Source organism: Myotis nattereri (assembly GCF_964212035.1).
Source record: "Myotis nattereri genome assembly, chromosome: 5".
Lineage (NCBI taxonomy): Eukaryota > Metazoa > Chordata > Mammalia > Chiroptera > Vespertilionidae > Myotis > Myotis nattereri.
The window spans coordinates 32,638,077-32,652,208 of record NC_138080.1 but is presented as its reverse complement, the minus strand read 5'-3'; the positions used below and the strand labels follow the sequence as shown (position 1 = coordinate 32,652,208).

General features: G+C 58.2%; 1 protein-coding gene across 1 annotated transcript; it reads right to left on the bottom strand.

Annotated features, from left to right (window-relative positions):
• Positions 1-8,528: 8,528 nt before the first annotated feature.
• C2CD4C (C2 calcium dependent domain containing 4C) lies at positions 8,529-9,808 on the bottom strand (the record flags this gene model as incomplete). Its single annotated transcript, XM_081093080.1, has 1 exon — positions 8,529-9,808. The coding sequence occupies exon 1, from the start codon at positions 9,789-9,791 to the stop codon at positions 8,529-8,531; it is 1,263 nt and encodes a 420-aa protein (XP_080949206.1). The 5' UTR covers positions 9,792-9,808.
• Between the last annotated feature and the right edge of the window lie 4,324 nt (positions 9,809-14,132).

Sequence of the window (14,132 nt, the reverse complement as noted above, 5' to 3'; positions counted from 1 at the left end):
GTATTGCAGCTGTGATTTTACAGGACCCGCCTGCCACCCCTTGTGTGGGTGGATGCTCGTACCAGGCGGACACCTGCATGGGAGAGCTTCCCTGGCCTACGGAGGGGGCGTTGCGAGTGTTAGGGAATTCAGGGGGGCTGCCGCTTTATTTACTTGCAGCGAGTAAAGAAGACAGGGACTTATATCCAAAGCTCTGACTCCCAGAAGGGAGGCTTAGCCATTGCTTACAGATACCATTTGGTCAATTATAGGTTGCTTTCTTCTTTGTAGTTGGCTACTTTCATCCCAGTGAGGCCCCCGTCAGCTCATTCTGTTTACATCTGGTCTGCAAAATACTGCACTATGTTCTAACATTTAGCAGGAATAACATTGAGTAATAACATTTAGAACTGCCCTGACCTGGGGACCCTAGTCTTAGCTGACACAAGGGGGAACATGTGAAGGACCATGTGGGCTGAGCAGGCACCCACAGATCTGCTGCTTGGCCGTGTGATTTTTTGTTGGCTCACCCATCAGCTCATCCTTCATTATTGTGCAGCGAAAACACTCAGGTGGGCCATCAAGCAGTAAAAAATAGCCCTTCCCAGTCATCCAGAGAGAGAGCCTGAGAGTGTGAGTGTACGTGGAGGGTCTGCAGCTGCCTCTGCAGGTGGGAGGAGGCCCGCCTCTGCCCCTCTCTACCCTTACCGACTTCTCGGGAAAATGCAGCATCTTAGCTTCTTTTTTGTTAACTCTTCTCGACCGAGGGTATTTTTTTCCATTGATTTTTTTTTTTTTTTGAGAGAGAGAGAGTGGAAGGGAGAGAGACAGAGAAAGAGAGAGAAACATCGATGTGAGAGAGACACATCGATCAGTTGCCTCCCACACGCACCGCGACTGGGGCTGGGGATGGACCTGCAACCCAGGTATGTGCCCTTGACAGGGAATGGTACCTGAGACTCTGCCACTCTACCACTGAGCCACATCGGCCAGGGCACACCTTAGCTTCTTCTTCTTTTTTTAAATATATCTTTATTGATTTCAGAGAAGAAGGGAGAAGGAAAGAGAGATAGAAATATCAGTAATGAGAGAGAATCATTGATTGGCTGCCTCCTGCATGTCCCCTACTGGGGATCAAGCCCGCAACCCAGGCATGTGCCCTTGACCGGAATCGAACCTGGGACCCTTCAGTCCACAGGCCGACACTCTATCCACTGAGCCAAACCGGTTTCGGCACGCCTTAGCTTCTTGATCATCACTCACTGGGTCATTCATTCAGCAAATATTTGTCAAGCACCTACTGTGTGCCAAGCCCTGGGACTAGACTGTCTCTCCTGGAGTGCTAGGAAGAAAATAAAGAAGGGTAGGAAGGAAAGGGGTGGAGGGATACCCAGGAAAGGTGAGGGTACTACGGAAGTCTGGGGAAAGGGAGCACCCGGACGAGAATACAGCCCGTGGAAAGGCCATGAAGGTGGACAGTGCTGGGTGTGTTGAAGGAACTGCAGAAAGCCTGTGTGGCTGGAGTGGAATGAGTGAGGCAGAGAGGGAGGAGGTGAGGGCAAGGAGGTGACAGGGCAGGTTGTCCAGGGTCCCGTGGTCTCGAGACGACTTGGGCTTTTACCCCAAGGCACATGGGAGCCATGGAGGGCAGTGGGCAGAGCAGGGCCGGGCGGGTTCAGTGCTCACTGTCGCCCTCTTGTATCTACTGACAGTAGGATAGGCTGTGGGGTCCAACGCCAAACCTGACTTAGGTGCTCCCAGCGCCCTCTGGTGGCTACCAGGGAGAACAGACTGTAGACCGCACCAGGACAGGACACCAGGGTGGAGGGCACTGCGCTGGTCCAGGAGGGATGGTGGGGGCAGGTAGTTGGGCCCAATCCCAGCAGGGACCGAAAAGCGGGGAGAAGCAGGCAGGTTCTGGGAAATTTTATATCCTTTTAAAAATATATAATTTATAGTAAAGTGTTCAAATCTTAAATGTATCAAGCACAGTGAACTTTTTTTAAAAAATTTAGTCAGAAAATTAAACATTTTAAAGTGAGTAACCCAGTGCCATTTACCGCATTCACAATGTGTAACCAGCACCACTATCTAATTCCAGGACATTCTCATCATCCCCAAAAGAAGCCTCGTCCTCGTCAGCAGCTGCTCCCCTTCCCCCTTCCCACTCCTGACAGCCACTAACCCACTTCCCATCCCTGTGGATGTGCCCGTCCTGGACACTTCACAGAAATGGAATCACACACCCTGTGGCCTTTTGCGAGTGGCTTCTCCCACTGAGCATATGTTTCAAGTTAATTCATGTTGTAACAAGTGTCAGTGCTTCACTCTTTTTTAAAAATACATATACATTTTTAACAATATATTTTGTTGATTTCAGAGAGGAAGGGAGAGGGAGAGAGAGAGAAACAGCAATGATAGGAGAGAATCATGGATCGGCTGCCTCTGGCACACCCCACACTGGGGATTGGGCCCACAGCCTGCAGAGTCCTGACGCAGATGCAGTGGGTCATCCTCTCACCAGTGCGGGTCCTGCAGTGTGTGTACATACCTTATAGAACCCTGGAGGGAAGTGCCTGTAATGTCTCCGTTCACCAGGGGGACAGCCAGGCAGCCCGCTGTGAGCAGTGGGCCCAGGACTGGCGCTTTTGCACCTGGTGTCAACCCATGGTCATTGGTGCAATTCAGTACCAAGAGGAACCCCCTCGTTGGGGTGTATTGAAGGAAACTTTATTCAATGCCAACAGCTCTGTAGTGTGACAGCTCAATAGCTGGGCAGCACCAGAGTAAGGTGGCCATCCAGCAAGGTGGCTGTCCAGTTAGACAGCTCTGCTCCATCCAGACCCTGGGTGGTTCAGCCTCAACCAAGGAAACATAGTCCTCAAGTGAAAGTATGCTCCCGGGCTAGCCATAGGGAAGCTGACTTATATAGACAGAAGCCTGGCCCCTGGATCCAGATTGGTTCATCCTTATGCAAATAAGGACTTCCAATCTCACAGTTTGATTGGTCCTAAAAGCACTGCCCTGATTGGTTGGAATGGAGCCACTCTGGTCAGTGAAGATGCTACTGACATAGAGCTGTGCAGCTATAATTGGACAGGGAAAACCTCCTACTGGTTGAAATACAATGCCAGCAACTGCTGTATAAGAGTGGGCTCAGCCAGCAGGCAGGCAGGCCAGTGCAAGCTTCTCCCTGAAGGGCAGCCTGTCTGAGAGGCCCGGGCTTAGCAATGGTTGCTAGGCTCTGTTTTTACATTTGAGCCACCAGGAGCCCTTCTTGGTAGGCATCTTCTTTCTCCAGGTCAACACTGGACACCGCCCCCTGCTCCTGACCTCCATGAGGGCCTGGGTTTCCCCCTGGTGGGAGGGAGGGCATGCACATGCAGGCCTCCCTCTGCAGCGGTTCCTTTTTATTGGAGTCATTTTTTCTCCTCCTGTCAGCAGACCCAGCTGCAGACAGCCCCTCCCTCCCACTCTCAGAAGAGCTGAGAAGAAAACAAAAGCTTAATTGAATCCCACACTGGAGGAAGGGGGTGCAAGCAGCTGGACAGAGGGGCAGGTGCAGTGGGGAAAGGCCCCCAGCGCAGGAGGACCAGGGAAGCCACTGATCTCAGTGGGTCTGCTGGCAGCCTATAATTACCACCCTAATGTGATTATGCTATTGCTATATTGTGCCTGCTTCCACAGAACATGAGCTCTTTCCACACATGAGCTTGAGCCTCATCACCAGGGCTGAAGCGCTGCTCGTGGGGAGCCTGAGACCCACACAAGTCACATAACTCGCCCACGGCCACACTGTGCTGCAGAGTGGAAAGTCCCGGGCTGGAATTCCACCATGGAATGCTCACCGGGCACGGTCAGGGTTCAGGTGTGCTGGGGAGATGGGCACCACACAAGCAAAGGCTCCAGGAAGGGCGCGTGGGCTTCCCTGTGGGGCACGCACAGGGTGGGGGGCCATGATGAGCCATGGAAGGTTCCCAAGCTGGACAGCAGAAGGCAATGGACAGATGGGGGCAGGCGCTGCGGCCGAGGCTGAGGGGGAGTGGGATGGAGGCCCCAGTTGGCTGGACTCCTGAGCCCCTTCCCTTTACCTCTGGAATGTGCCTGCTACCCCAATGCTTCTTCCCTATTTCAGGTTCTGTTCCTTCTGCAAACCCTTCCTTGATTAATGCTCACCCCCTCTCCCCAGGCCCACATTCCCAGCTCTCTAGGACGTCCAAATCCCAGGTTCTAGGATATGCCTTCCTTCCTACCAGACTGGGGCACCTGGCTTGGTGCACTTCCTCCTTCCTCGTGCTGGAGACTCGCTGTATCGGGCTCCTCGGCTGCAAATAGATAAATAAAAAGTCAAGCTAGGAAAGGACGTTAGCCCTAGCCAGTTTGGCTCAGTGGATAGAGCATCGGCCTGCAGACTAAAGGGTCCCAGGTTTGATTTCGGCCAAGGGCACATGCCCGGGTTTTAGGTTCGATCTCCCCCCACCCCCAGAGGGGGCAAGCAGGAGGCAGCCAATCAATGATTCTCTCCCATCATTGATGTTTCTCTCTCGCTTCCTCTCTGAAATCAATTTAAAAAAAAATTTTTTTTTTTTAAAAAGGACTTATTGCTTCTCTGAACTGAAATGGTGAGCAGTTATGGACTTCAGGTACAGCTGGATCCAGGTGCCCACAAGGTCTCCAGGCATCTAACTCCTCATCTTTTGGCTCTCCTGTCCACTGTGCTGGCTCCACTTTGGGAAAGGAGCACCATTCTGTGATTGCACCAAATGAGGTGCCTACAGTTAGTGGTGGCCCCGGATGCCCATGGCACTTCTGACAGTAGGAAGCCCCAGATGATAGCCGGGCTGGAAGGAGAGTGCAAACGTCACCTGTGTTTACACCATGGGCTGAGCACTGGGACACTGCAGGTGCAAATAACAGATCATTCTGATCAGATCGGTAGTACGAGCCGGTGTGTTACACTAACAAGGAATCTAAGAAAGGGTCTGACTTTGTCAGGGTGGGGGCTGCCCTGAGGAAGAGGCAGTGGGTCGAGACCCACAGTCTGAGTGAGAGGACATAGGTGCGGGTGTCCCCAGTGAGGACCCAGCATGGAGAGAGGAGGGAGGGGGCCTTCTGGAGCCACTGGTCCGATTATGTCCTTTTGGACATTGTGAGGCAGAGGGCAGCCACAGCACACACACACAAGCACACACATGGTGACACACATGTGCACAATTACATAGTTATACTTATGCACACTCACAAGGTTATATACATGTACACAGTTACACACAGAAAAACATGTGCACAGCCCACATGGAAATGCAAGCACACACACACACACACACACACTTGCTGACACACATGGCTACACTTATGTGCATTCTGCACTCACATGGTTATGCCCACACTGACACCTGTGCACAAACACAACTGCACTCGCACATGTACGTCACTACACTAGCATGCACATGCATGCATGCGCATAAGGTATACATGTAGTTACACGTGTGCAGAAGCCCACTGTTGTGTGCATGCACACACAGACGGTCCACACAGACACACACAGAGACATGCAATCCCACATGCACACACACAGGCTGCCCAGTGATGAGTGGCTGGTGGGGAAAAGGAGAGAAGGCGCCCGGTTGCCCTGGCAACACATCCTGGGTCCCGACCAGGCCTTGTTGGCGCGGCTCATCTGGCAGTTGTCAGCCAGTGGAGGGCTGTTTAAGACCCCAACCCCACACAAAGCCTCCTGGTGGCTCTGTGACAGCCCCGACCGTCTGGACCCCTGGAGAGAGGAAGCAGCAGGCCTGGGGTCAGGGCAGGAAACAGGGCCCTGAACTGGGGGCTCTGTGGGGAGAGAGACAGCCTGACCTGGGGTGTGTGAGAGGGACAGAAGGGTGGGGGCTGGCCTCCTGGCTGACATACTTGCTTTCTGATTCCTGTCTGATCGCAGGGACTTGGGCAGACCAGATGAGGATGAGGGTAGGTCAGTGGGGGTGCTCCTGTGTTGGCAGCTGATGGGATCCAAGGGGGTCCCCATTAATGATTGCACCACATGTCCAGTCTCTGTCCCCAGGAAACAGAACCCGGAAGGAGCAAATCCTGCCAATTCTCTCCGTGGTGGCCACAGTGCGGGCGCGAGTTCCAGTCCAGACTCCCATTGACGAGGCTGCCTTGACAGGTTACCGAACCCGCGAGATGAGGATGTGGACAGCCTTCTTGGGGGCTGCTGTGAAGGCCATTCGTGTAGAGCAGTGGTTCTCAACCCTCCTAATGCCGAGACCCTTTAATACAGTCCCTCATGTTGTGGTGACCCCCAACCATAAAATTACTTTCGTTGCTACTTCGAAACTGTAATTTTGCTACTGCTATGAATCATAATGTAAATATCTGATATGCAGGATGTATTTTCATTGTTACAAATTGAACATAATAAAAGCATAGTGCTTAATCACAAAAACAATATGTAATTATATATGTGTTTTCCGATGGTCTTAGGCGACCCCTGTGAAAGGGTCGTTCGACCCCCAAAGGGGTCGCGACCCACAGGTTGAGAACCGCTGGTGTAGATGGAGAGTAAGAGCAGTGCCCACAGACACCTGCTGAGCAAATGTCAGCAGCTGTTATAACAGGGCCTGGGGGTGGGGAGGGAGGCCAAGGCATCGCCCTGGGCAATCTTGCTTCCTCTCCACCCCAAGCAGAGGGTCTGAAAGGGCTGAGGACTTCACTGACCGTGAAGGCGCCCCGCCATCCTCCTCGGAATTCAAGATTCCTCTCTTGTTATTAAACAGCAAAGAAGGCAAATCTCCACCCCCGCATTCCCGAAACACCTTTATTGCACTAAAAACAGCATTTATAAACAAACACACTTGGGAAGGGTGTCATAAAGGCTTACCCACTGTCAACTTCGAGCACAAAGGTCTGAAACAGTGCACGGGGCATATGAGAATGGGAGGCCCCAGAGGGAAAGCGGCGGGGGGGGGGGGGGGGGGCGGGGGAGGGGAGGGGGGGTCAGCGTCAGAAAGAACAGGAGGGGTATGAGCTCCAAGCATCCAGCTCCTTGCAGGGCCCTCTGTTGCCCACAAGCCTGGCCCTGGTGGTCTCCAAGTTCCAGAGTGAAGGGGGAGCCCCTATGACGGCAGGAGCAGGAGCATGAAGGAGCAGGCACAGGACAAAGACCAAAGGGGGCACTAAAAGGGACCCCAGATCCAAGGGCCCCTCCATCTCAGCGCAGGGTGCACTGGTGCTTTCCCCAGCCCTGGGGGAAATCTGCCTCTTCACCTCTCCCCTCGTGGGGCTGGGAAACCTAGAGTCAAGAGGGACAATGTTTGAACAGGGAGGGGTGCCCCAGGATTCAATGCGCTGCCCTGGTCCATCCATGCCCAGCAGGCAGCCCAGGAGAAATGCAGGGACAGAGCTGGCCTGGCCGAGCTGGCCCCTGCTTCAAACTGTACCATTTGTTTCTCTGAGCTGGAAAACCTCCTCAAAAATTAATGCAGCCCCCTAGCAGCATGAAAAGTCACACCAGGGTACCCCCCCACACACACCCAGCCCGCCCCTTTGTCCCTTTATCCCACCTGCCCTAACCAAAACCTATTTACACACGTGGAGTAAAAAGCCACAGCCATCAGTCACTGGGCATCACTCCCTGGTGTCCAGTTGCCAAGGGTGCTGGGCGGGGGAGGGGGGGAGGGGGGTAGTGTGGGAGGGAGGGGGGATGGGAGTCATGGGCTGCCCTCTGGTGCTTTCAGAGCATCCCTCTCCAGGGGAAGGAGGCTCCAGAACCCCAGCAGCACCAGGGCTCCCAAGCAGATGCAGTGGACCAGCCAGGCCGGCCTGTGCCCGAAAAGCAAGCCAAGAAGGTGCCGGAGGGAAACGGCCCCGGGAGGGCTGTCTGGCTCCAGGGACAGAAGCAGAGCCATTGTTCCCATCATTGTTCCCATTTTCATCCTCTGGGATTTCCTGCACCATGAGCTCTGCCGCTCTGCTGCCTCCCACAGCCCCATGGGGCACTGGCGGCAGAACCTGGGGCCTGGCACTGATTTGGTGGGGGCGGGGGGGGGGGGGGGGGAGGGGGCGTCTGGCAGACCTGGGGGATGAGGACACTCGTGCCACACAGGAAAAGATTCCACCCAGGCTCAGGGCTGGAGACCTCGAGGTCTTCCATCCACCTCGGCCACCTCCTGGCACAGGTTCCCAGCCACCTGAACTCTGTCAGTGGTGAGACCACACCGAGGGACATGGAACTGGGGGCTCAGGGGTAGCGCTCAGGCCTGCAAATGGCCTTCTCTTCCTTGGCAGCCCCCTCTTCTCCTCCTCCACATAACTTAGTCCCTGAAAAGCAGTATCCTGGTCACCATGCAGCATCCCAGGAGAGCCCCCCGCCGCAGCTGCAGCATCCATCCGGCCCAGCCTGAGTTTAAACCCACCTCCTCCTCCCCCTGGCCCCTGGCGCAGCCAATGAGCCTCCTGCCGCCCGCCCTCGGAATCCGAGTGGGGAGGGGAGGTGGATCTCCCTTGGGCACCTGCGGGAGGCTCGGAAGGTGGGCAGCCGGGGGCCTTTACAAGAAGGGGAGCAGGGAGGTCAGGGGCAGCTCCTTCTCCCCCAGCAGCGTGTCCCGCTTGAGGCTGCTGCCCTTGTTGACCACCTTGATCCTGAGGGCCAGTTTCCGGGCGCTGGCCGGCCCGAGGCCATCGAAAAAGAAGTCCTCGTTGAAGACGGGGTGGCGGCTGTTCTTGATGATGGTGCTGCGCTGCTTCTGGAGCTTCCCGGGGACCAGGCACAGGCCCACGCAGCAGTTGATGCTTCGGGCATCGCAGAGGTGGTCGTACAGACCCTCGGCGGCCAGCAGGCGCACCCGCAGCCGCGCCTGGGCCGCCTCGTACTCGGCCAGCAGCCGCACGCTGCCCCGCGGGCCCATGCGCACCGCGTGCTCCGCGCGGGGCACCGGGCCCGGCTCCGCGCCGCCCGGCTCCGGGGCGGCCCGGCGAGTGAGGCGGCGCCGGGCGCCCGGGCTGGTGTCGGGCGTGCTGTCGTCCGCCGACAGGGAGCCGTGGCGGCCCACCGAGTGCTTGAGCTGGCTCACCTTGGCCTGGCTGTCCTGGGCGAAGCCTTTGAGCAGCGACACGGAGCGCGAGAGCAGCGGGGACCCGAACGGGGACGACTCGGCCGAGGACCCCGTGTCACTCTCCCCGCCGCTGAAGTAGCGGCTGGGGCTCATGAGCGCGCCGCCCGCCTCCCGGGCCGCGCCGTCGCCCCCGTTGGCCTTGCCGCCCCCCTTGCGGCGCCGCGCCCCCGGGGAGCCCACCTGGGCCAGGGCGCCGTGCTCGCTGTGGAACAGGGACTCCTTGCGCCGCGTGTGCGGGCTCTCGGCCAGCGTGGCGAAGCCGTAGGACGTGTGCGCCTTGGGCACGGAGGGCAGGGACATGGCCCCCTGCGCCTGGGGGTCGGCGTTGGTGGCGGCCTCCTCGGCCGGCCAGTCCTCGGCGCTCTCGATCTGGATCACATGCCGGGTGGCCGCCTTCAACAGGCTCTTGCTCTCGGCCGCCAACTTGGCGGGCAGCCGGGGGCTCCGCGGGGCGCGGCGGGGCGAAGCCGCGGCCGGGGTCGGCTCGGCGGCCGGGCCCTGCTCCGCCGGCCCTTCCGGCTCCGCGGGGCTGGCCGGCAGCTTGGGGGGGATGAAGAAGTCGGGGATCTTGTCGGGCGTGAGCACGTTGCTGTACAGGGGCCCCTTGGAGGCCTTGTCTCCCGCCTCGCCCCCCGCCGCGCCGTTCTCCCCGGACCCCCGCAGCCGCTCCAGGAACCACATGTTGGTCTTCTTCATGGGGGCAGCGCAGGAGGCCAGGAGCGCGCAGCGTCTGGGGAGGGAAGCGGGGCCAGGAGCTGCAGGCCTGCAGGCACCGGGTGCCGACAGGGGTTCCTGGCACCTGTCCGGGGGGCCACCTGGACGGGGCCTGGGCCAGCAGGACCCGGGGGGGCGGGGGCGGGATGGGCTTGACCCCCCCGCCTTCCCCAGAGGTCGCGCTTAACTTCCAGGCACAGCCGGGGGAGGCGGGGGTGCCCGGACTCTTGGGGAGCTCCCAGGGGAGAGCGGCCCCTCTCCGGCCCCCACCCCCGTTTTGAGGATCTCAAAGCGCTTTTTAAAGGGTTTCACGCTCTGTCTACAGGGACCACACCTCGGGGTGTGGGTGGACCCCCCGCGTGTCCCAGCTCCGCCCCCCCCCCTCGGGCTCCCACCCACCTGTGGCTTCTCCCAGGGCTGAGGGTCCAGGCAAGCGGGGTGGGGGCAGGGAGAGGGAAGGAGTCTGGGGACCCACCGCGCAGCCGGCTGATCCCTCCCCTCCGACCCTCCCCCCACTCCCCACCCCTGGGTTAACTCAGCTGGGGGTGGGGGTGGGGTCCGAGCAGCCCCCGCGGATCGTGGCGGGGTCCCTGAACTCACCTGCTAGGGGTGGTGTCCCGAGGCTGAGGCTGTCCCGCGGGCTCGCCGGGGTCTCGGCGCGGAGGCTCCGGGTCTGGGGTGGGGGCCGAGGCTGCTGCTTCCACCAGGGCGGCGGCGGCAGCGCAGTCGGACTCATTCACCGGCCGCGGCGGGAAACCGCCCAGCCCGGCCGCCGCGCCGCCGTATTCTCCCTAGTACCGCCGCCTCCGCCCCCGCCCCCCCCCCCCCCCCCCGCCTCGCGGCGCACCCCGCGCCACCCCGGCGCCCGGCGCACGGGAGCCTCGCGGGCACCCAGGGGGCCGACGAGGGCAAGTGGGAGGGAAAGAAGGTGGTCGCGGTTTGCTGATGGACACCCCTAGCGCTGGTCCCTGCGGATGGGGGAGCAGGGGGAGCAGAAGGAGCAGAAACCCCACGCCTCTGCTTCAGTTCATTTGGGGAGGAGCGCAGACCCATACTAGCCGTGGGCCCTTTCCCTGGTGAGCAGCTTTCCCGACTTACAATGAAGAATAAAATAATAGCAGCAATAATAACTGCATCTGAATTGACTCCTGAGCGCTCTCTCAGTGCCAGGCTCTAACTTCCTTCCCCCAGCTCTCCCCCTCCGTAGACGTGGATGAGGAAGGTGAAGGTTTCCTTCTAGAAATCAGGACCCAGCAGCTCCTCCTGGTGAATGGGCATCGCTTAGCGAAGCCGCCCCAGACGCCAGAGAAGGAGCTGCTCCTCCATGTTTATTGAGCACTTACTGGATGTTGGGCAATGACACAGACGCTAGGGACACAGCTGTGACCAAGGGATGCAGGGCCCACCTTGTGATGCATCCCACAGAGACGGTGCCAACTGAGGGACACAGGTGAACAGAATTGTAACAGGAAAATGTGATTGGAGGAGAGCAGTGAGAGCGCAGGCGTGCTACCCACAGAGAGAGAAACCAAGGCAATCCCAGGCCGGCAGCTTCTAAGATCTCAGGGTCCCTCTGGGGTCCCACCCCCATGCCTTGTGACCTGCCAGCCCTAACCCCCCTGCTTCCTCACGCTCTGCCCTCCCTCTCAGCCTCACTTTCCCTTTCTCGCACCCGAGACCAGTCCCAAGTCCGGTCTCAGTTTGTGGGGAGCCAGTAAGATAATGTGGCCAGCTGGAGGCCCCGCCTCTCTAACACATCCACTGGACCTTGGAGTGAGGTGGGGTTTAGAGTCCCATGGTCCACATGGGGAAAGCGAGGCTCAGAGGAGGCCATGAGTCCAGGAGGCCTGTCTCAGATTTGCTCACCCAGCAAACACTGAGCCCCGTTTTGTGCTGGGGTGACACCAGCATGCCAGGGGAGGCAGATACCAGTGGATGCATCACCTCACCACTGCCTGGGCCAGCCCCGTGTTACAGCCTGACAGAGCCCCCTGAACCCCAACTTTAGCTGTCATGAAGAGTGCCCTAGAGCAATTACTTGTGTGATTCTGCTGCCCCCCTGGGCTTGGAGCTGTGGTTGGAAGGGTGGCACCTGCCGTGTCTCCAAGACACTGGGGTCTTTAATGAAAACTTGCCAGACAAATGGGCAGATTACAGGGAGGATGACTCCTGGAACAGTGCTCCTTTCTGCAGCGGGGAGCCGCCCCACCTTCCTCCATTGACAGGACAGGGACAGTGGGGCCCAGGAAGGAGAAGTGACCAGCTAGGGTCTGCAAGGAAGGGCAGTGCCAGGCTGACCTGGGAATTGGGGGCTTCAATCCCCACTCACCCTTGCCCAGCTGGGGGCAGGGTCTCTCTCCCCAGTTGGGTTGAAAGAGGATGCAGTGAATTTATTCTGTGCCGATTCCTGTGCTAAGCAACTCAGACATTAATCTGGAGCCACTTAATCAGGGTTCGAATCCTAATACCAATATTTCCTGCTTTGTGACTTCTGGCAAGTGTCCAAACCTCTCTGCCTCCTTCTCCTCGGTGGTCCACGGCCATCACAGCATCAGAGCTACGGTTTGCAAAGCACTTAAACATGTGTGACGTGTTGGTCATCAGTTCACGAAAGCTGCTGCTGGTGAGGAAAGAGACGCAGCCAGGGGGAGGTCTTGCCAGGCCTCAGAGTGAACCCCAGAACCTTGACCGCAGCCCCGCTCAGCCAGAAGCCCCACCCCATCACATCTGGGGGCTGGGGAAACTGAGGCCAGAGGGGGAAGTACCTGGGGATAGATTCCAAGCACCTGTCCTGTGGGCCGCCCTGGAAGGGACCAGGGCAGGGAGGCCACCAGCTCTGACTCCAAACAGGAACCTCCCCAAGTCAACAAAACCTTCTGCTTCCTCTGCAGAGCCCTGTGACTGACAGGTGTGGCAGCCCCCCACCCCTCCACCCGGACTCCCCCAAACCCTGAGCTGTGGCCTCCCTGGAATCAGAGATGAGGAGGCTGCGGGTTTCAGGCCCAAGCTAGGGAGGCCCAGACGGTACTCACCATCCCCACCCACCCTAAGCTGTGCCCCTCATGCTGTGGCCATGGTGGTCACCCCCTCCCGCCTCAGTCCTCACCCTCTCCTCCATTCCCAGGAACATACTATATGGAAAGGGGAAAGGGGCAGGTCTCAGAGGAGATGCGGGGGAAGGTGGTACTTCCCAGGACTCGGGCCTGAGTCATAGGCTGCCCCCTGTGGCATCCAGCGGACAGGCTTGGAGGACACACAGGGAGGTGGCTCAAAGACAAAGAGCCTGCCATCCCAGCGCCAGGCCTGAGGAGCCACCTTGTGCCCAGGCAGCTCCGGGCTCTAAGCTGCCTTTTCCTTTGAAAAGGGGAGGAAAGGCCTGTCTGCACGCTCCCAAGAGGGACCAGGCCCAATAAGGCACTGAGGGCGGGGCGGTCTTCCAGACAAGGACGCGGAGGCATGGCGAACGGCCTGACTGCGGAGGCCCAGTTCAGGGAAGGGAAGTAACTGGTCCAAGGCTGCACAGCAGAATTTGAACCAACATTTCTACCACCTCCCACCCCAAGGCTCCCTGGGGGCGAGGCTAGGGCAGGGAGCATTTGCTAACTGAATAGCTGCAGATAGAATGGACTGGAGACAGGGTGGGAACCCAGCGAGAGCCAGGCTCGTAGCTCCTGTCACCATGGGGGCTCCCCCAATAGAGCTTTTCTGGGTCCAGGAGCAGGATGGGGGAGGTAATGAGGTTCGAACCCCAGCTCTGCCACCTCCCAGCGGTGTGGCCGTGGGACGCCTCCTCACGCCTCTGAGCACCCTGAGTTTGTGCAGTTCTCAGCACATGCCTAGCAGGAGTGCTAGGTGAAACTTTTAAGGGGGTGGTGCCAGGCCTGGAAGGACCCAGGGCTATGAATGAATGAATGAATGAATGAATGAATGAAGTGCATTTAGACTTCTTTCTGGCCTACAAATCTTTGGAGTCTGACACTTCTTCACATTATTTGGTCCAACCCTAAGAGCATTCTCTCAGCCACCCCCATTCCTATCCTGCCCCCAACAGTATGTCTCCCACTTGGGAATCTTATCACCTCTGTGCTTAAAAGGCCCCTAGCAGCTCTCCCTGGGATCCAGCTTTGCCTCTGCTGTGTCCACGCCACAGCTGGCACTAGACACTCTGTGTGATTTGCTGATTGATGTCATTTGACTGCTAATTCCACGAGGACAGGTCTGTCTTGGTCACTGTTGCATCCCCCTAAGCCACCAGAGCTTCTGGCAGATAAGAGAAGCTCAGTACAGACAATTAAAGGCTCTTAGGATGCTGGAGGGGGGGTG